Source organism: Pristis pectinata, chromosome 17 (genome assembly GCF_009764475.1).
Source record: "Pristis pectinata isolate sPriPec2 chromosome 17, sPriPec2.1.pri, whole genome shotgun sequence".
In the NCBI taxonomy this organism is placed as follows: domain Eukaryota; kingdom Metazoa; phylum Chordata; class Chondrichthyes; order Rhinopristiformes; family Pristidae; genus Pristis; species Pristis pectinata.
The window spans coordinates 5,837,484-5,859,035 of NC_067421.1; the positions used below are offsets into that span (position 1 = coordinate 5,837,484).

The 21,552-nt window shown below is 52.5% G+C and overlaps 1 protein-coding gene across 1 annotated transcript in view; it reads right to left on the bottom strand.

Moving 5' to 3' along the window:
• The window catches only part of LOC127579594 (adenylate cyclase, terminal-differentiation specific-like), a 34,803-nt gene extending 20,790 nt beyond the window's left edge, over nt 1–14,013 (bottom strand). Inside the window, exons 1-3 of the mRNA XM_052032485.1 lie at nt 13,956–14,013; nt 8,439–8,497; nt 7,864–7,992 (exon numbers count right to left, since the gene is read on the bottom strand). Coding sequence (XP_051888445.1) covers nt 7,864–7,992; nt 8,439–8,497; nt 13,956–14,013 — 246 coding nt within the window. The remainder of the gene's footprint in view (nt 1–7,863; nt 7,993–8,438; nt 8,498–13,955) is intronic.
• Nucleotides 14,014–21,552: the final 7,539 nt, after the last annotated feature.

Genomic DNA, 21,552 nt, shown 5'->3' on the forward strand with positions numbered 1-21,552 from the left:
ACAGATCTATTGGTGGGTGAGATTTTGGGGGACAGTGACCACTGCTCCATAACCTTTAGCATTGTCATGGACAAGGATCGGAGCAGAGAGGACAGGAAGATATTTAATTGGGGAAGGGCAAATTATAAGGCTAGAACTTGCGAGTGTGAATTGGGATGACATTTTTGAAGGGAAATGTACTATGGAGATGTGGTCGATGTTCAGGGATCTCTTGCAGGATGTTAGGGATAAATTTGTCCCAGTGAGGCACAGAAGGAGTGGCAGGCTGAAGGAACCATGGGTGACAAGAGAGGTGGAACAACTAGTTAGGAGGTAGAAGGCAGCATACATAAGGTGTAGGCAGCAAGGATCAGATAGCTCTCTTGAGGAATATAGAGTAGCAAGGAAGGAACTCAAGAAAGGGCTGAGGAGAGCAAGAAGGGGACATAAAAAGGCCTTGGCGAGTAGGGTTAAGGAGAATCCCAAGGCTTTTATTTCGTACGTGAAGAGCAGAAGGATGACGAGAGTAAAGGTGGGTCCGATTAAAGACAAAGGTGGGAGGATGTGCCTGGAAGCTGTGGAAGTGGGTGAGGTTCTCAATGAATACTTCTCTTCAGTATTCACCAAGGAGAGGGGTCTTGATGATGCTGAGGACAGTGTTGGTGAGGGTAATGTTCTAGAGTATGTAGATATTAAGAGAGAGGATGTGTTGGAGCTGTTAGAAAATATTAGGACAGATAAGTCCCCGGGGCCTGACGGAATATTCCCCAGGCTGCTCCACGAGGCGAGGGAGGAGATTGCTGAACCGTTGGTTAGGATCTTTGAGTCCTCGTTGTCCATGGGAATGGTACCGGAGGATTGGAGGGTGGCAAATGTTGTCCCCTTATTCAAAAAAGGTAGTAGGGATAGTCCAGGGAATTACAGACCAGTGAGCCTTATGTCTGTGGTGGGTAAGCTGTTGGAAAAGATTCTTAGGGATAGGATCTATGGGCATTTAGAGAATCACGGTCTGATCAGGGACAGCCAGCATGGCTTTGTGAAGGGCAGATCATGTCTCAATAAGCCTGATAGGGTTCTCTGAGGAGGTGACCAGGCAGATCGATGAGGGTAGTGCAGTAGATGTGGTCTACATGGATTTTAGTAAGACATTTGACAAGGTTCCACATGGTAGGCTTCTTCAGAAGGTCAGAGGCCAAGAGATCCAGGGAGGCTTGGCTGTGTGGATTCAGAATTGGCTTGCCTGCAGAAAGCAGAGGGTTGTGGTGGAGGGAGTGCATTTAGATTGGAGGGCTGTGACTAGTGGTGTCCCACAAGGATCGGTTCTGGGACCTCTACTTTTTGTGATTTTTATTAATGACCTGGATGAGGAAGTAGAAGGGTGGGTTGGCAAGTTTGCAGACAACACAAAAGTTGGTGGTGTTGTGGGTAGTGTGGAGGGCTGTCGAAGATTGCAGAGGGATATTGATAGGATGCAGAGCTGGGCTGAGAAGTGGCAGATGGAGTTCAATCCGGAGAAGTGAGAGGTGGTACACTTTGGAAGGACTAACTCCAAGGCGGAGTACAAGGTAAATGGCAGGATTCTGAGGAGTGTGGAGGAGCAGAGGGATCTGGGGGTTCATATCCACAGATCACTGAAAGTTGCCTCACAGGTGGATAGGGTAGTTAAGAAAGCTTATGGGATGTTAGCTTTCATATGTCATGGGATCGAGTTTAAGAGCCGCGAGGTAATGATGCAGCTCTATAAAACTCTGGTTAGACCACACTTAGAGTAGTGTGTCCAGTTCTGGTCGCCTCATTATAGGAAGGATGTGGAGGCGTTGGAAAGGGTGCAGAGGAGATTTACCAGGATGCTGCCTGGATTGGAGAGTATGGATTATGAGGAGAAACTAAGGGAGCTAAGGCTTTACTCTTTGGAGAGAAGGAGGATGAGAGGAGACATGATAGAGGTGTACAAAAGATTAATAGATAGAGTGGACAGCCAGCGCCTCTTCCCCAGGGCACCAATGCTCAATACAAGAGGGCATGGCTTTTAAGTAATGGGTGGGAAGTTCAAGAGAGATATCAGAGGAAGGTTTTTTACCCAGAGAGTGGTTGGGGCGTGGAATGCGCTGCCTGGGGTGGTGGTGGAGGCAGGTACATTGGTCAAGTTCAAGAGATTGTTAGATAAGCATATGAAGGAATTTAAAATAGAGGGATATGTGGGGGGAACGGGTTAGATAGATTTTAGGCGAGGTCGGCACAACATTGTGGGGCGAAGGGCCTGTATTGTGCTGTACTTTCTAAGATTCTATGATTCTATGACTGGTGGACGCACAGTGAAGCAGCGAGAGCTGCTCTCCCAGCCCTCACCCTGAGCAGGAGCTGCACTCCCCTTGTGTCACACTGGCAGAACGGGGAGCCAGGCTCCAAACCGATAGGTTCTGTTAATTACAGCGACCATCCTGCTGCCAGCAGCATGGCTGCTGTCACATTGAATAACTCACCCTGACCACGTGTGCACCCCATCCCTGTGAGGACAGCTGCCCAGGCTGCTGGGAGCCAGCTGATGCCTCATGTTGTGTGACCAGGGTCTCCCGTCCAGTAAATGTCCGAGCCCATCCCAGTAAATGCCTGAGCCCGTCCCAGTGATGGGAAAGCTCTCCTGAACCGTACACAGGCTTGTGATTCTGACCCGGCCTCTGACACTGACGATCACCTTCGGTGCCCGGCTGATGCCTTTGGGAACTGAGGTGTTCCACAGGACGTTTGTCCAGTGACTCTGGGTGAAAACCTTGTGTCGAATTCGTTGTGGCACTGATGCTACAGAACTGGCCCACAACTTCCTGTAGATCCAAGCCAGTGTTCAAGAGCAATCTTTGGACAAATGTGCCAGTGAATTACACCTTACAGTCACTGGCTGCCAGTCCTTGCTGGGACATTTCACTGTCTACCCACATGGACACAAAGATATACAGATACACACACGCAAACGTGCACACAGCATCCTGCACACACTGACAGAGGTGCACACTAAAACATAAATACCACACTAAAGTGATGCAGAGTCACATGCACACACAAAACCACGGTGACACCACATACACACACAAACACACGCATCCACAGACACAAACATGCCTGCAGACATGCATATATAGACACAGGCACATGCACACACATAAAGCTAAGGATACTGAGACACACAAACACACACAGAAAGAAACAAAAGTACGCGTGCACACACACAGCATGCTCAAACACAAGGTCACAGGCACACAGATGGCACATACTCACAGACACACAAACATGAACACATACACAAATGCAGGGATGCAGGATAACACACACACAGAAACATACATACACACACCCAGATACACAGGTACACAGGTACACACACACACACACTCTCTCTCTCTCTGATGCCTAGTAACAACTGTTGTGAAGTGCAGTAACTGTTGTTCTGTGACCAGCAGCCACCCCTTCACAGAGGAACTGGGAACTGAAACAGAGACCAGGAGCTGTTGGAAGCACTGCACAGCTTGGCCTGTCCAGTGGAGACAGAATCAGTCAACGCCGGATTCTGACGAAAAGCCCTTGGCCTGATTAATATTGTAACGTGTTTCACCTTTCACAGATGCTGCTTGACTTATACAATCTTAGAACAGTTACAGCATAGGAGGAGGCCATTTGGCCCATCCTGTCCATGCCAGCTTACTGAAGTACTTGCAAGGTTATTGTTTCAGGTTTCCAGCAGCTGCGGTATTTTTCTTCTGAAGACCATGGGATTTGTTTGGGGGGGGTCGGGGCGGGGGTAAATGAGGCAAGTGCTAATGCTCAGTCCCATCAACTGTTCCATCAAACCTACAGCCGCTCAGACCAAGCGGCACACACAGGTGCCTTCACCTCATCCTCATGCCGCCCCCCCCCCCCCACCCACATCACACCCATGCAGCGGACCCTGCTCTCCTCCCCCTCTCCTGCTTATTCAGCTTCAGCTGAGCTGCCTCTGAAGCAAGTCCCTCAACCTGCAGCAACCCATCCCCGGGCAAAGGTCTTCTCCGGAATTCCCATCACTTCTAGGATTAGGAACCCTCACAGTGTTTATCCATGTTTATCCTGCAGCAGAAACCCTTACTCAGAAAGGCGCACAGTAGTGTAGTGGGGTTAGCGTAACGCTATTACAGCACCAGCGACCCGGGTTCAATTCCGTCCCCTGTCTGTAAGGAGTTTGTACGTTCTCCCTGTGTCTGTGTGGGTTTCCTCCCACATTCCAAAGACGTATGGGTTAGGAAGTTGTGGGCATGCTATGTTGGCGCCAGAAGCGTGGCGACACTTGCAGGCTGTCCCCAGAACACTCTACGCAAAAGATGCATTTCACTGTGTGTTTCGATGTACATGTGACTAATAAAGAAATCTTATCGGTGGCCGTCAGCACGGGGTTGTTCAGGGAAGTTCCTGTCTGGCCAAAGGTGGAATTTTTTGAAGAGGTAACAAGCAGGGTCGATAAGTGCAGCACATTTGATGAGGTCTGCATGGATTTCAGCAAGGTTTTTGATAAGGATCTGTATGCCAGCCTGGTCAAAAAAGTAAAGGCCTGTGGGATCCAAGGGAAAGGGTGGCAACTTGGAACTAAATTTGTCTCAGGTGCTGATAACATAGCAAGTGGCAGCCAGTTACCAGTGGGGCTCAGAACTTGGTCACTTGCTATTTGTTATGATAACTTAGAGCTGAATACAGAGGGAATGATCAAAAGTTTTGCAGATATTACAAAAATGGTCCTCATGGGGGGACATGGACCACAGGAAGAAGTAGGTGGTCTGGTTGGTGGGTCAAAATGCAGCAGATGGAACGTAATCTGGAGAAGTAGGAGCTATTGCAACAGGGCACAGGAGTATACAATAAGCTGGAGGATACTGAAGAATGTGGAGCAGAGAGCATACATCCACAGTTCCTGAGTGGTAGCAGGACAGATCAGTAATAAAGGGTACAGCAGACCCTACCCTTTACTGTTCAAGGCGCAGGAGGTTACACTGGAACTGTACACAACGCGGGTCAGACCACAGCTGGGGCACTGCTCTGGGCAGAAGGACACAGGGGAGAGGTGTTGGCACTGCAGAGGGGATTTACCAGGATGGCGCAGAGGTTGGAAACGTGTACCGATGGGGAAAGACTGGACTAGGTGGAATTGTTTTCTGTGGAACAGAGGAGGCCGTTGGGGAGGTTTAATTGAGGTGTATAACATTATGAGGGGCTTAAGACAATGGTTATAGGGAGGGCATTTCCCTCAGGAGGGGTTAAAAAACCAGGGGGCAGAGATTTAAAGTAATTGATAGGATTAGAGGGGAGTGAGGGAGGGGGGAGTGAGGGAGAGTGTGGGGGGAGGGGGGTGAGGGAGGGGGTGGGGGTGTGGGGGAAGGGAGTGGGGGGGTGAGGGAGAGGGGGGTGGGGGGAGCAGGTGAGGGGCGAGAGGGGAGGGGGCGAGAGGGAGGGGATGGGGGGGTGGGCGGTGGAGAGGGGGGTGGGGGGAGGGGAGGGTTGGGGGGGGGCGCTGAGGGGAGGGTGAAGGAGAGGGCCAGTGTCTCAGGCTCACCTGGGAAGACTATCTGGGTCCCTGGATGCTGGGATGAGGAGGTATTGAAAGGCAGGTGTTGCATCCCCTGCTGTTGTACTGTGAGAAGGGCTGTGGATGCGTGGACCCGTAGTCACAGGGGAGTGGTCCGGTCAGAACATTGATAGAGGAGGGGCAGGGTACACGTGTCTGCTGGTGGCATCCCACTGAAGATGTTACAGAGGATGATCCATTGGATGTGGAGGTCACTGGGTGCAAGTTGAGGACAAGGGGAAGCCCATCCTCGCTCTGGCTGGGATGAGAAGCTGAGAACCGAAGGGTAGGAAATAGAGAAGAGGTGCTGAGAGTCCTGCCAACTACAGTCGAGGAGGAGCCTGGGTTCAGGAAAAGGCCAGACATCTCGGAAGCCCTGGTGAGGTCACGTCATCATCAGAACAGTTGGGATGGAGCCGAAGAAACTGAGGGACTGCCGGAGTCCTTACAGGACGGAGGGCGGGAGGAACACACACAGTGCAGGAGGAACTCAGCAGGTCAGGCAGCATCTGTGGGGGGAAATAAACGGTCGATGTTTCGGGCCGAGACCCTTCGTCAGGTGGGAGGAGGTGTAGTCGAGGTAACTGGGAGTCCACGGGCGAGTTATGGACATCAGTCACGAGCCTGTCCCTGAGGTGGAGGCAGGACAGTCGAGGCGGGGAAGGGGAGAGTCAGGGGGGAACCGGGCAGAGAGAAAATTAGCAGCTAAAGGCAGGAGCTGGCACCAATGTAGACCCAGGACGAGAGGATAGGGAGAGACCGAAGCCAAGACTGTGCCACAGGTCCCACAATGAGACAACTGCAGCTTGGCTCCACCCCTCACCCCCTTCCTCTGCAACATGAACCTTGTTTTATCCCCCAACTTCTCCTAGTTCTGATGAAAGGTCTCTGAGCCGACAGGTTAGCTCTGGTCGTCCCTCCACAGACGCTGCCCGACCTGCCGGGTGTTGCAGTCTCCAGCGGCTCCAGGGCGGTGTGTCAACAACAACGAAATTCCAAAACTGGTGGTGTGGCTGACGGGGAGGGAGTTCCAGGCTGTGGGAAGAGAGAGGCAGGAAAGTGCCATAGGGAAGTCAGTGTAGGGAGGGGTGTCTGGGAAGGACAACATGGCCACACGTGGTACAGGGCAGGATGCGGAGGTGCGGGGGGACACAACAGGGGGCAGTGGGAAAGGTAAGTAGGAAGGGGCTTGGGGCACTTGCACCCTGTGCCTTGTCGATAAACACAGTAGGAAGACCAAAGCCACACAGAAGATGATCGAGGCCACCGCCACACACAGTGTCCAGGGAAGGGGGCGGCCTCAGGGAGGGCGCACACGTCAGTGGGAGTGACGCCTGCACTGGAGGACCAGACCGTGGCGAACAGGTGACAGGGCTGGGTTGTCCTCTTTGGACCAGGGAGGCTGGAAGAATCTTTTTGGGCTGGTCAGCGGTGGACAATGAACAGGAACAACTACCTCACCCAGCAGAGGGGTCAGTAACCGGGGAGGGTGGGTTTAAGGGGCTTGCTGAAGGGATTGGAGGGGAGCTGAGGAAACAGGTGGTGGGACCAGGAGCTCTCTGCCTGAGAGACGAGCAGGTCTCCTGCCACAGTTACAGGGTAACCTGCAGGGCTCAGGATCATGGGCAGGGATGGTGTGCAGGTCCTTTACACCCGTGCTTTCAGCAGTCCGTCCAACAGAAGCCACATTGTTTGATAGTGGTGGGGGGGTGGGGGGGGAGGGGTCTGGCACCAGTTCTGACGGTGTGGCCTGGATTTACCCACTCCCTCACCCTGTTCAGCACGTTCTCCTCCCCCACAGCAGGAGTTGTGGACCCAGCCCAGCACGTCACGGAAACCAGCCTCGCCTCCATGGACTCTGTCTACACTTCTCGCTGCCTCGGTAAAGCAGCCAACATAATCAAAGACCCCACCCACCCCGGACATTCTCTCTTCTCCCCCCCTCCCATCAGGCAGAAGATACCAAAGTCATATACCACCAGGCTCAAGGACAGCTTCTATCCCACTGTTAGAAGACTATTGAACTGTCCCCTAGTACAATAAGATGGACTCTTGACGTTATGGCCTTGCACCTTATTGTTTGCCTGCACTGCACTTTCTCTGTGACTGTAACACTTTATTCTGTATTCTGTTATTGTTTTCCCTTGTACTACCTCAATGTACGGGTGTTGTGAAATGATCTGTGTGGATGGCATGCAAAACTTTTTCACTGTACCTCAGTACATGTGACAATAATAAACCAGTTTACCGACCTCTGCGAGGAATGGCTGGGAGTTCACTCACCCCAACACTTTCCTTACCTTCTTGGGGCACTGGATATCTCGGGCCAAGCTCATCAGCAAGTCATGAGAAATGGGGTCCACCAGATTCAGGAAGGCCGTGTGTTTATAAAGGACGTCGTTCAAGGACGTCCCTTCCAAGCCCAGGTCCTACAGGGGAGAGAAGACAGCCAATCAGCAACCCAGAAACGGGAACTCTGAACACATGCTCCCCACCTCTACGTGAACCCTTCAGTCCCATCCCCTCGTGAATTCCCAAAGCTACCATTAGCTCTCGAATTCCCTTCACCAAGCTCACCACCTCTCCAGCTCCTTAACCCTCTCTCTCCAGCCAACGTTTGGGCAATGCCTGGCCACCAGTCTGTGGAGCCCTCAGTCAAACGCTGGGGGCTCCAGTGAAGGGCTCCCAGACATTTCATTAACCCCATTCTCCTGACCCACACAATGAAAGCAAATCAGTGAGGGGCGTGAAATGCAAAGTGTGAGACTGGGTAAAAGTCCTTAAGCAGAAACGTTATCTCTTCCCCCAATGGCTGGGTCAGCATTTCTTGTTTACACACTACTATCAAAGAATAAAATCCAGCTTCAACTAATACCCTATTAGCTGGTAAACTGCACCAGCACAGGTGCTGATTAGTTGAGCAGAGCAGAAAGGCTCGAGGTCCAGGTTCAAGTGCAGTTCAGATAGAGGAGGAAGAAGTCTCCTGTGTTCTCTGCCTGTACGTCAGCTGGCTGCTGCACACTGCGGCGATAAACACTTCCTCTGGCACGGATCCCTGGTTCAGAAGCTGAGAGCTCAGTGTCCAGCGATCATCGTTCAGTGAGACAGCTCCCATCTCACAATCCTGGCAAGAAATACAATGGATGCCACGACCCCCCCTCTCCCCTCACACACATAGACACAGACACAGCACCGTTCACTGGGTGTAGCACCATCACACCCTCCCTCAGTTGCTGCAGGACCCCAGAGCTGTGGGAGCCCTGCACCCCCTCACTATTCCCTGCCTCCTCCAGCGCCCCCAGCTCAGTGTCAGCCTCGGCTCTCCCTGTGACACCCGCCAAGCCTGGCTCCTCATGGAAGAGGGACATGGAGCACCACCCAGACCCACTGTCCACACTGCTTCAATGAACACGAGCAACGTCCTTCCCACCTGCAGCTCCTCTCCACATCACCTGCCTCTGGTCCCTCCACATCAACGTCCCTCCCACCTGCAGCTCCTCTCCACATCACCTGCCTCTGGTCCCTCCACATCAACGTCCCTCCCACCTGCAGCTTCCCCTCCATGTCACCTGCCTTCCCGACTGGGAAACACGTCGCTGCCTCTGCATCGTGCTGGGTCCCACACCTGGGGCTCTCTCCCTACCTGGACCGCTGTTTCCAGCAGGCAGCCCACATATCCACTCCCAAAGGGGTGGCAGAACGGTTTAACGCTGAAACCTCTCCAGGTTCTCTCCCAGCAGTGTGCGCAGTTTAGACGCAGGCGCTGTCAACGAGCTGGGACTTCAGACGTCCATCTCTCTGCAGGCATTTCAGCCGCAGACTTGGCATCAGCATCTCACATGCAGGAACTGGGAGATGCTCCAAGACATTGCTCACCTTGGGGGGGGTCCTAAACGTCACGGTGGCGAGGGGCAACTCGAAGTCTCACCTCAGTGTTGTACTCTGTGCAAGTGAAGGTGGTATCGTTGGAGGTAAATGGGGCTATCAAAGGTTACAGGGGGATTATCAGCTGGGTAAGTGGGCCGAGGAATGGCAAATGGAGTTTAATTCGGATAAGTGCGAGATGTTGCGTTTTGGGAAGACAAATCAGGGTAGGACATTCACAGTGAACAGTAGGAGTGTTGTAGAACAGAGGGACCCAGGAGTACAAGTACATGGCTCATTGAAAGTGGTGTTGCATGTAGACAGGGTGGTGAAGAAGACCTTTGTCAGTCAAACCATCGAGTTTAGCAGTTGCGATGTTATGTTGCACCTGGAGTACTGTGTTCAGTTTTGGTCACCCTGCTATAGGAAAGATGCCATTAAGCTGGAAACAGCACAGCAAAGATGTTGCCAGGACTCGAGGGCCTGGGCTATGGGGAGAGGTTGAACAGGCTGGGTCTTTGTTCCTTGGAGTGTAGGAGACTGAGAGGTGACCTTATAGTTGTATAAAATCATGAGGGGCATAGAAAGGGTGAATGCACTCAGCCTTTTTCCCGAAGGGCCTGTGCTGCGTTGCTCTGTGACTCTCAGACACACCAGTGCAAAGGCCTTGGACTAGAGAGAGGGACCCCCCCGGTGTTGGGACGGTCAACAGGGCCGGACCCCCATGGAGCAGAGGGAGTGGTGGACTGTGGGAAGGAAATGAATTTACACGGCGTACATCAGAGCACAGGTCACCCCGGAGCAGTCGGCGGAGGTTCCGAAGGGTGGTCCGGGGACATGCAGCATCCAACTTGCACAGGACGATCCCACAGGCAGCAGCGGGCCGGTTTATGGGGTGACCTGATGAGGAGACTGGGGGGAACTGCCTGGCTCTCCCACCAGAGTCCTGGTCTCCCACCTCCTCGAGCAGGACCCCCAGAGGGGGAGCTCCCCAGGCACAGCCCGAGCTCCGGGGTCGGAGGGAGGTGGCTCAGCTCTCCGCTGGCGAGAGAACGTGCAGAGCGAGAGTGAGGGGGAGACTGGGGTTCTGTCTTCAGGTGCAGTCTCAGTCGAGGTTCCAACAGGCAAGGTGGTGGGAGTACCGGGGAAGGATCCAGGATCCAGACCAGCTCCCGAGGTCACCGCCGCAGAGAATTCACTGACAGGAGACCATTCCACCCATCCCTCCTCTGCTGGTCCACGAGGAGCCCAAAATGCAATCCGAGCACAAGCGCGACCCATCTCCCACTGCCAGCCCCGTGCGGTGTGTCCTCCACCGCTAGCCCTGGCGTGAACCATAGAACAATACAGCACAATACAGGCCCTTCGGCCCACCATGTTGTGCCCACCTTCAAACCACTCCTAAGACGATCGAACCCCTTCCTCCCACATATCCCTCTATCTTAAATTCCTCCAATGTGCTTATCTAACAATCTCTTGAACTTGACCAACGTATCAGCCTCCACCACCACCCCAGGCAGCGCATCCCATGCCCCAACCACTCTCTGGGTGAAAAACCTCCCTCTGATATCTCCCTTGAACCTCCCCCCCCATTACCTTAAAGCCATGTCCTCTTGTTTTGAGCATTGGCGCCCTGGGAAAGAGGCGCTGGCTGTCCACTCTATCTATACCTCTTAATATCTAGTACACCTCTATCATGTCTCCCCTCATCCTCCTTCTCTCCAAGTGTGTATTCCCTTCGCTGGAGGGGCCGATGCAGAGGAGAATGATCCTGCAGCAGGATTGCAGCAGGGCTGGGGACACAAGCTGCAGTAGAGACCCCGGCTTTGGGTGGACGCGCCTGTTGTCATTTCTTCATTTCTCTGGGGTATGGGTGCTGCATTTATTGTTCATCCCCAGCGGCCCTCAGGGGGTGGAGTCCATCTGTCTTCCTCAAACGCTTCTGATGAGGAGGCAGTTCCAGCACTTAGACCCGGCGATAAGATCTCTTTATTAGTCATGTGCATCGAAACACAGTGAAATGCATCTTTTTGCATAGAGTGTTCTGGGGGCAGCCCGCAAGTGTCGCCACGCTTCCGGCGCCAACATAGCACGCCCACAGCTTCCTAACCCGTACGTCTTTGGAATGTGGGAGGAAACCAGAGTTCCTGGAGGAAACCCACGCAGACACGGGGAGAATGTACAAACTCCTTACAGACAGCGGCCGAAATTGAACCCGGGTCGCTGGCGCTGTAATAGCGTTACGCTAACCGTGCCTGCCCACAATGCCTGTCTCTGATGGTCCTCGACTTGCTGCAGTCCTGGTGAAGGTGCTCCCACAGTGGGCGCAGTCCTGGTGAAGGTGTGCCTACAGTGGGCGCAGTCCTGGTGAAGATGCACCCACAGTGAGGAGGCAGTTGCAGGACTTATCCCCGGCGACGAAGAACCAATGATACATTTCCAAGTCAGGACGGTGCATGACTCGGAGGGGAAGCTGCAGACAGTGGTGTTCCCCGTGTCCTGGGTGGGAGAGGTGGGGGTTTGGGAGGTGCTGTCAGGGTAGCCCGGGTGAGTAACTGCGGTGTGTTGTGTAGATGATGCACACTGCAGTCCCTGGGTGTCGACGGTTGGGGGGTGGTGGGGGTGGGGGGGGGCGGGGGGCACGGTGGATGGGGTGCCGATCGAGCAGCCGCTCCGTCCTGGGGGGTGTGGAGCTTGTCGAGCTGCACCCACCTAAGGAAGCGGAGATCGTTCCGTCACACTCCTGACTTGTGACCCGGAGGTGCCGGAAAGGCCCTGGGCTGTCAGGAGGTGAGTCACCACCACAGGACTCCCAGCCTCTGACTTGCTCTGGTTGACACGGTCTTTATGTGGCTGGTCCGGTTGTGTTTGTGCAGAGCCCAGGATCTGGTGTTTGGGGACCCGGAGGGAGGTGGTCACACACTACCCTGTTGGTCATCGCTGGACATTTCTCTGGGATGGGGGAACTCTGGGGGTTTGGGAGGGGGAATCCCAGGAGTTTGGGAGGCAGAATTCCTGGACTTTGGGAGGTGGAATCCTGGGGCGGGGTGGGGTGGGGGAATTGGGTTTGTGGACAGTGCAGTGAGCAGGTTCTGGATGCAGGGTGGACCAGAGAGGGATGGACGGGGTCAATTGAGAGGAGCGGGCTCTTCAGGCTGGGGTCCCCGGGACCAGGAGCTCACTCCGGAGGGGAGGGCTGATGCATGGCACTGAGCTGAGGAATATTTCTTTACCCGGGTGGTCGGGGGGGGGGGGGGGGGGGGGGGGGAAGAATCTTTAGAATCCTCTCCCTGAGGATTTCCAACACAGCGATCAGACACTATGGGAATGGGCGTGTGTGGATGGGACTGGATTGAGGGTGGGAATCGGGATTAGCCCTGGCTCCAGAGTCCAGGGGATCCGTCCTTATTCCACTCCTGTTCCGGAGAGCCGACTTACAGCTCCTGTGAGCAGGGGGTGATAGCCAGGTTTGACCGGGGGTGGGGGGGGGGGGGAGGAGCAGGTATGGGACGGCATCTGAAGAGTTAACTCCCACACTCAGCCTCGGTGCAAAGGCACGTTTGGTGGTCTCCGCATTTGGAAAACAGTGCAACCAGGAGGATTCTGTTAATTCCGCTGCTACTGAAATCCTGCTAAGGATAAGGAGATTAGGTGGTGGGTAGGTCAGACTAGCACGCTCCTACTCCAGCAGTCAGCACCCTTTGGTGGCAGAAAACAGGCAGACCCTCCGTGCCTCTCCCCAACACCTCTTTAAGCTTGATTTAAAACACTCATTCAAATCCCTGTCGTAGGTTTGCATCGACATCGGGCGGCATGGTAGTGTAGCGGTTAGCGCAACGCTACTACAGCGCCAGCGATCGGGGTTCAATTTCCGCCACTGTCTGTAAGGAGTTTGTACGTTCTCCCTGTATCTGCGTGGGTTTCCTCCGGGTGCTCCGGTTTCCTCCCACGTCCCAAATACGTATGGGTTAGTTGGTTAACATGGGTGTAATTGGGCGGCGCGGGCTCGTTGGGCCTGTTACCGTGCTGTATAAATAAAGTTTAAAGACCTCTCGTTGAGAGTGGACAGACTACAATGGATCAGGTGAAGCTCCACCACCCTCTGGGCAAGGAAATCTCCCCTCAGCCCAGTCCCAGAAACTGACCCCTTATGCTGAGATCATGCCCTCAGATGCAGAATCTGTCAGGACTCATTCGCCCCAGAACCCTGAACAAGGGCCCTTTACCTCACATATTCCAGCAAGAATGAACACCGGATAATGAAAAAGTGAGGGCCTGGTTAAGGCAGAACTGCTGGTGCTGACTTCAGTGCCCTGGACACGTTTAGCTGGCACCAGCCAACTCCCCAGTGAGTGCAGTTGCCAGCTGCACAGTACAACCACTCCCACTCCAGCTCTCAGCCCTGCCCGGCCAGCTGACACCACGATTTACCCGTACGTGGACATGTTGGTGACGTTTACACACCGGGGACATCTGAAAGGTCATAACCTGAACGTGACAAGTAACCTTCAAAGCTGGACTCACTCACCCAGTACTGACTGGCCCTCCACCTCCGATACCCTGGTCTCCACGACAACCATCGGCATCTCCCCGTTCAGCCCCTCCCGTCTCCCTGAACACAGGCAGCTGGTCACTCACTGTCCGGAGCACACCGACCACCACCAGGCGGTCAGACCAGCTGGGAACGTAAGGACAAGTCTGGCCTCTCCCCTCCGCAACAAGTGGTCTTTCCCAAGTCTCCTCCCACAACCGTGACAAACTCACGGAACTCCTTCTCCCCAAGACTCCCTCCGCCTTTCCTTCCCAAGGCAGTAAGGTTCATCAGCTTGATGAGCTCATGATGACTGGATACATTCACTCTATTTCTCTCTCCACGGATGCTGCCCGACCTGCTGAGTGTTTCCAGCAGCTTGTTTTTGTTTCTGATTTCCAGCATCTGCAGCGTTGACACAGATGGTTCCTCTGTGCTGGCCCTGACCCTGCCTTGTCATCCTACTCACGCCCTCGACAATCACCGCTTGCTTCCTTGACCATATTCCCACTAAGCGGCCGGCCATGCACCTTCTCTCTGAGGCTGATGGTCGCCTTTCCTCTGTCATTGTCACACTCTCCGCTGGCTTCACCTCTTCCCCAGAACCAAGCAAGCTTGATGTCCCAGCTTCCCTCCCCTCTCCAATATCCTTCAACAGGCTGCCGTCTTTCCCAGAACTCCAGGTTTGAGCAGGCTACTACCAGAGGCACAAAGGGCACTGATTCAGAGACCCTGCGCTGATAAAGAAAGCATACGGCACGCTTGCCTTAATTGCTATGGGCATTGAGTACAAGAGTCAGGAAGCCATCTTGCAGCTGTATAAAACTTTGGTTAGGCTGCACTTGGAGTACTGTGTGCAGTTCTGGTCGCCCCATTACAGGAAGGATGTGGAGGCTTTGGAGAGGGTGCAGAAGAGGTTTTCCAGGACGCTGCCTGGATTAGAGGGTATGAGCTATAAGGAGAGGTTGGACAAACTTGGGTTATCTTCTCTGCAAATCCAGAGGCTGAGGGGAGACCTGATAGAAGTTTATAAAATTATGAGGGGCATAGATAGGGTAGACAGTCTTCCTCCCAAGGTAGAATGTCAAGTACTAGAGGACATAGAGGGGGAAAGTCTAAAGGAGATGTGCGGGGCAAGTTTTTTTAAGACAGGGTGGTGGGTGTCTGGAACGCACTGCCAGAAGGGGTGGTGGAGGCAGATACAACAACAGCGTTTAAGAAGCTTTTAGAGAGACACGTGAATGTGCAGGGAATGGAGGGATACAGATCACATACAGGCAGAAGAGAATAGTTTAATTTGGCATCATGGTCAGCACGGACATGGTGGGCTGAAGGGCCTGTTCCCATGCTGTACTGTTAATGTTCTACGTGTTACACCTCCCCTCCCTCTCCCCCTCCACCCACCCCACAGCTGACCACACAACCCTCCTCCAACACTAGGCAGTTTGCAAGCGTGTGGATGGTCTCTGCTGAGGACAGGAACAAGCTCCAGGAGGGAATTAGTAGCTCGCTGAACTGACGCACAACTGGCAAGTGAACCGATGAATCAGGCAGTTCATTTTGGTAGGGAACCAGAAATTAAAAAGATGTGAGCCTGGGGAGAGTAAGGAACACAGGCATCCCACAGTACAAACACACCCAGCACTATAGCTTGGCCACAGCTTAGCCTTAAAGACAAATGCTGCCCTGGACTTTATATCCACGGATAGAATTGAAAAGCTGAGCCTGTTTTGAACCTTGGTTAGTTAGGGTGTTAGTTAGTTGGTTATAAACACAGAGCAAGTGCAGGGAAAACTTACATTGCAGATCAGCAACAGATGTCCAGACTGACAGGCTGGGTCACTCTCCCCTGGAGGAAACGCTGTGCTGGCTCTACTCCACTAACTCCTTGGCATCACTCTCTTATCTGCAAACTTTGCTCGTTGCTGTCTGCGGGGTTTTGCTGCGTGAGTCCCTGGCTGCCATATTTCTGGCATTACAACGGTGATTGTACTTCAAGGCAGTGCTTGCAGGGACTGGAACGGGCTCAGAACATGTCACACTCACCAAAGATGCAGTATAAATGCTAGTTAACACAACACAGGCCAGCACCTGATAGATGGCACCCAATAATTTGTCCTAGCTTGATGCTGCTGCATAGTATTTATAGCAAGATATTTGGCACGGTAATTAAAAACCTGAACATTAGCAGCTAAAAACTCTTCCCTTTGACGTTGACTTCATTAAGTCTACATCAATGGTGCTGAGGTCAAGAGGGTTGAGAGCTTCAAGTTCCTGGGAGTGAACATCACCAACAGCCTGTCCTGGTCAAAATAACGCAGATGCCACGGCCAAGAAAGCTCGCCAGCACCTTTACTTCCTCAGGAGGCTAAAGAAATTTGGTTTGTCCCCTTTGACTCTCACCAACTTTTACCAATGCACCATAGAAAGCATCCTATCTGGATGTATCACGGCTTGGTACGGCAACTGCTCTGCCCAGGACCGCAAGAAGCTGCTGAGAGTTGTGGACACAGCCCAGCGCATTACGGACACCGGCCTCCCCTCCTTGGACTCTCTCTTTACCTCTCGTTGTCTTGGTGTAGCAGCCAGCATAATCAATGACCCCACCCACCCGGGACATTCTCTCTTCTGTCCGCTTCCATCAGGCAGAAGAACAGGACCCTGAGGGCACATACCACCAGACTTAAGGACAGCTTCTTCCCCACTGTGATAAGACTATTGAACGGTTCCCTTATACAATGAGATGGGACTCTTGACCTCACTTCACTTGTAGTGACCTTGCACCTTATTGCACTGCACTTTCTCTGTAGCTGTGACACTTTACTCTGTACTGTTATTGTTTTTACCTGTACTACATCAATGCACTCTTGTACTAACTCAATGTAACTGCACTGTGTAATGAATTGACCTGTACGATCGGTTTGTAAGGCAAGTTTTTCACTGTACGTCGGTACAAGTGACAATAATAAACCAATACCAATTAAATTTGTATTGTATAAATGTTCTTTTACCCAACAGGAAGCTATGGATGAGTCTATGGCTCTAGCTAGAATGAGCACTTGGAATATTGTGTACTACAGGATGATTGTGATTAAGCTGGAGAGGGGGCAGAAAGGATTCACGAGGATGTTACCAGGACTGGAGGGCTTGAGCTATAAGGAGAGGCTGGATAGGCTGGGACTGTTTCCCCTGGAGTGAAGGAGGCTTATAGAGTGATTTAAAATCATGAGGGGCAGAGATAAGGTGGGTGGTCTCAATGTCTTTCCCCAGGGTAGGCCGGTCTAAAACTGGAGGGCACAGGTTTAAGGTGAAAGAGGCAAGTTTCAAAGGGGACCTGAGGGGCAACTTTTTCCACCCAGGGGGTGATCCGTATGTGGAACGAGCTGCCAGAGGAAATGCTTGAGGCAGGTACAACCACGATGTTTAAAAGACTATTGGACAGGCACATGGATAGGAAAGGTTTTGAGGGATATGGACCAAACGCAGGCAAAAGGGACTAGCTCAGGTAGGCACCTTGGTAGGCATGGACGAGTTGGGCCGAATGGCCTGTTTCCTTGCTGTATGACTCTGTGATTTCATTTGATTCGTAATGTTTCCAGCAACACTTGAGCTATCGCTGGAGTATTTCGGAGTATTAGATACATAGAGCGCTGAGCAGGTCAACTTGCCCAAGGTGCCCACAGTGCCCCCTCCCCACCACTCCACCCTTCAGAGAGCCACACGAACATCACCCTCCTCCGTAACTCCATCCCATAGTCTCTGCCTCAACTACCCTCTGGTGGATTTTGACCCCTACTCCTGGTCTCCTCGGGTGAGCAGGAACTTGCTGACCCAGCCAAAAGCTCCCATCTTGTTCCAGACTTCCCCTCACTCTCCCCTCAGGACCCCAGCCTCGCCGATCTTCCGAGGGTCACCGGGCTGTTCTGGCACAGGAGGAAACATTTGCCACACTGGCTCCTTGCCAGCTGTTTGTAAGACAGTCCAGCCCTGGTCCCTTACTCCAGCTCTGCCAATGAAGTGTCCCTCATCCAATTCCACCCCCCCCCCCCCCCCACAGGACGTGGCTCCACATCGTCACCACTCTGTGTATAAATGATTTCCCTGACACCCTTCCTGCCAATCACTTTATAACTGTGGCCTCCTGGTCCATAAAAGGCAACAGCTTCCCTCTCGTTACCCTCCCTGAACCAGTCCTGACCTTACCCAACCCTGTTAGTTCTCCTCTCGACCTCTCTTGTTCCCAGGAGGACAACCCAGCTTCTCCAGTCTTGCGGTGAAGCTGACATTCCCCATCTGGGAACCATCCTGCACCTTCTCTGGGACGGTCCCATCCTTCCGACGGGATGGTGACCAGAACTGGACACAATACTCCAGCCGTGGTCAACCAACGTTCAGCAGACCTTGGCACTCTCCCAGGCCACAGCAGCCTGCTTAACTGGCACCCAGTCACCTTCCCTCTCAATATTCCTCCCCTCCACCACCATCAGACTACTCCGGCAGCACCTCCCAAACTTGTGACCTGTATCACCAAGGACAAGGGCAGCGGGCGCAGGGGAACACCACCACATGCAGGTTCCCCGCCAGGTCACACACTGCCCTGACTTGGACATACATTGCAAGTCCCTGGGCCTAAATACACACCAGCATACAAATAAGGAACCACTTGGTTCCTCAGCTCTGCCCCTCCCCCTTCAATAAGATGATGGCCGATCTAATTGTGACTTCATCTCCGCATTCCCACCAACACCGATGTTTTCCCCAAACTCACCAAGTATTTATCTGCTTCTGCTTTCAAAGACGCTGCCTCCAAAGACTTCCAGCCTTGTGAACGAAAAATATCCAGCTCGTCCCCTCCTAACTGGGTGACGCATTGTTTTTAAACAGTGACCCCAGCACCAGATTCTCCCACAGGGGGACACAACCTTCCGCACCCACCAGGTCAGAACCCCTTAGTACTTCATTCTCTCTTCCAAACTCCAGCCATGACAAACCTAAACCTGTCCTACCTTTCCTCAGAACACAATCTGGCAATTTCAGGTGTTAGCTAAGTAAATGTTTGCTGATCTGTTTCCAACACATTAAGATTGTTCCTTAAATATGGATAGCAACACTGTACACAGTACTCCTGATGTGCCCTTTCAAACTGCAGAAACTTCCCTACTTTTGCATTCAGTTACCCCGGCGATGATCAGGTACATCTTTGTTCAGCCTTCCTCACCATTTGGTGTTCCTGCACACTGGCACCCTGCAGCTGACACACTGCAACACCCCGACCCCTCGGCGGTCTCCCACCATCACACGATCTGCTGCTTTATGGGTCTTGCCGAAATGGACAACCTCACATTTTGCCACATCACGCCCCATTTCCCAGATCTGTGCCCACTCAATCCAGCCACATTACTTTGTAGCCCCCAGATCTGACCCCTTCACAACCTGACACACACTCAGTACACCTCGCCAACCAGGCACCAGTCCGGGTGACACACACTCAGTACACATCGCCAACCAGGCACCAGTCCGGGTGACACACACTCAGTACACATCGCCAACCAGGAACCAGGCCGGGTGACACACACTCAGTACACCTCGCCAACCAGGCACCAGTCCGGGTGACACACACTCAGTACACATCGCCAACCAGGAACCAGGCCAGGTGACACACACTCAGTACACATCGCCAACCAGGCACCAGTCCGGGTGACACACACTCAGTACACCTCGCCAACCAGGCACCAGTCCGGGTGACACACACTCAGTACACATTGCCAACCAGGCACCAGTCCAGGTGACACATACTCAGTACACCTCGCCAACCAGGCACCAGCCCGGGTGACACACACTCAGTACACATCGCCAACCAGGAACCAGGCCAGGTGACACACACTCAGTACACCTCGCCAACCACGAACCAGGCCGGGTGACACATACTCAGTACACCTCGCCAACCAGGAACCAGGCCGGGTGACACACACTCAGTACACCTCAGTACATGGTTTGAGATGTGTCTATTTTAATGCAAGGAGTATTGTGAACAAAGCCGATGAACTTAGAGAGTGGATCAGTACTTGGAGCTATGATGTGCTGGCTATTACGGAAACTTGGATGGCTCAGGGACAGGTATGGTTACCTCAAGTGCCGGGTTTTAGATGTTTTAGAAAGGACAAGGAGGGAGGCAAAAGAGGTGGGGGAGTGGCACTGTTGATCAGAGATAGTGTCACGGCTGCAGAAAAGGTGGATGTCATGGAGGGACTGTCTACGGAGTCTCTGTGGGTGGAGGTTAGGAAGAGGAGGGGTTCAATAACTTTACTGGGTGTTTTTTATAGGCCGCCCAGTAGTAACAGGGATATCGAGGAGCAGATAGGGAAGCAGATCCTAGAAAGGTGTGATAATAACAGAGTTGTCATGATGGGAGATTTTAATTTTCCAAATATCGATTGGCATCTCCAATACAGCAAGGGGTATAGATGGGGTGGAGTTTGCTCAAGAAGGTTTCTTGACTCAATATGCAGATAAGTCTACAAGAGGAGAGACTGTGCTTGATTTGGTATTGGGAAATGAACCTGGTCAGGTGTCAGATCTCTCAGTGGGAGAGCGTTTTGGAGATAGTGATCATAATTCTATCTCCTTTACAATAGTATTGGAGAGAGATAGGAACAGACAAGTTAGAAAAGCGTTTAATTGGAATAAGGCTCTCAGGCAGGAAATCGGAAGCTTAAATTGGGAACAGACGTTCTCAGGGAAAAGTACGGAAGAAATGTGGCAAATGCTCAGGGGATATTTGTGTGGAGTTCTGCATAGGTACATTCCAATAAGACAGGGAAGTTGTTCCCTTATTCAAGAAAGGGAGTAGAGATAGCCCAGGAAATTATAGACCAGTGAGTCTTACCTCAGTGGTTGGTAAGCTGATGGAGAAGATCCTGAGAGGCAGGATTTATGAACATTTGGAGAGGTATAATATGATTAGGAATAGTCAGCATGGCTTTGTCAAGGGCAGGTCCTGCCTTACGAGCTTGATTGAAATTTTTGAGGACGTGGCTAAACACACCGATGAAGGGAGAGCAGTAGATGTAGTGTATATGGATTTCAGCAAGGCATTTGATAAGGTACCCCATGCAAGGCTTATTGAGAAAGTAAGGAGGCATGGGATCCAAGGGGACATTGCAGTGTGGATCCAGAACTGGCTGGCCCACAGAAGGCAAGGAGTGGTTGTTGAAGGGTTGTATTCTGAGTGAAGGTTGGTGGCCAGTGATGTACCTCAGGGATCTGTACTGAGACCCTTACTCTTTGTGATTTTTATAAACGACCTGGATGAGGAAGTGGACGGGTGGGTTAGTAAGCTTGCTTATGACACAAAGGTTGGTGGTGTTGTGGATAGTGTGGAGGGCTGCCAGAGGTTACAGCAGGACATAGATATGATGCAAAGCTGGGCTGAGAAGTGGCAGATGGAGTTCAACCCAGATAAGTGTGAAGTGGTTCATTTTGGTAGGTCTAATACTATATTCTGCCATCATATTTATGGTAAGACCCTTGGCAGTGTGGAGGATCAGAGGGATCTTGGGGTCCAAGTCCATAGGACGATCAAAGCGGCTGCGCG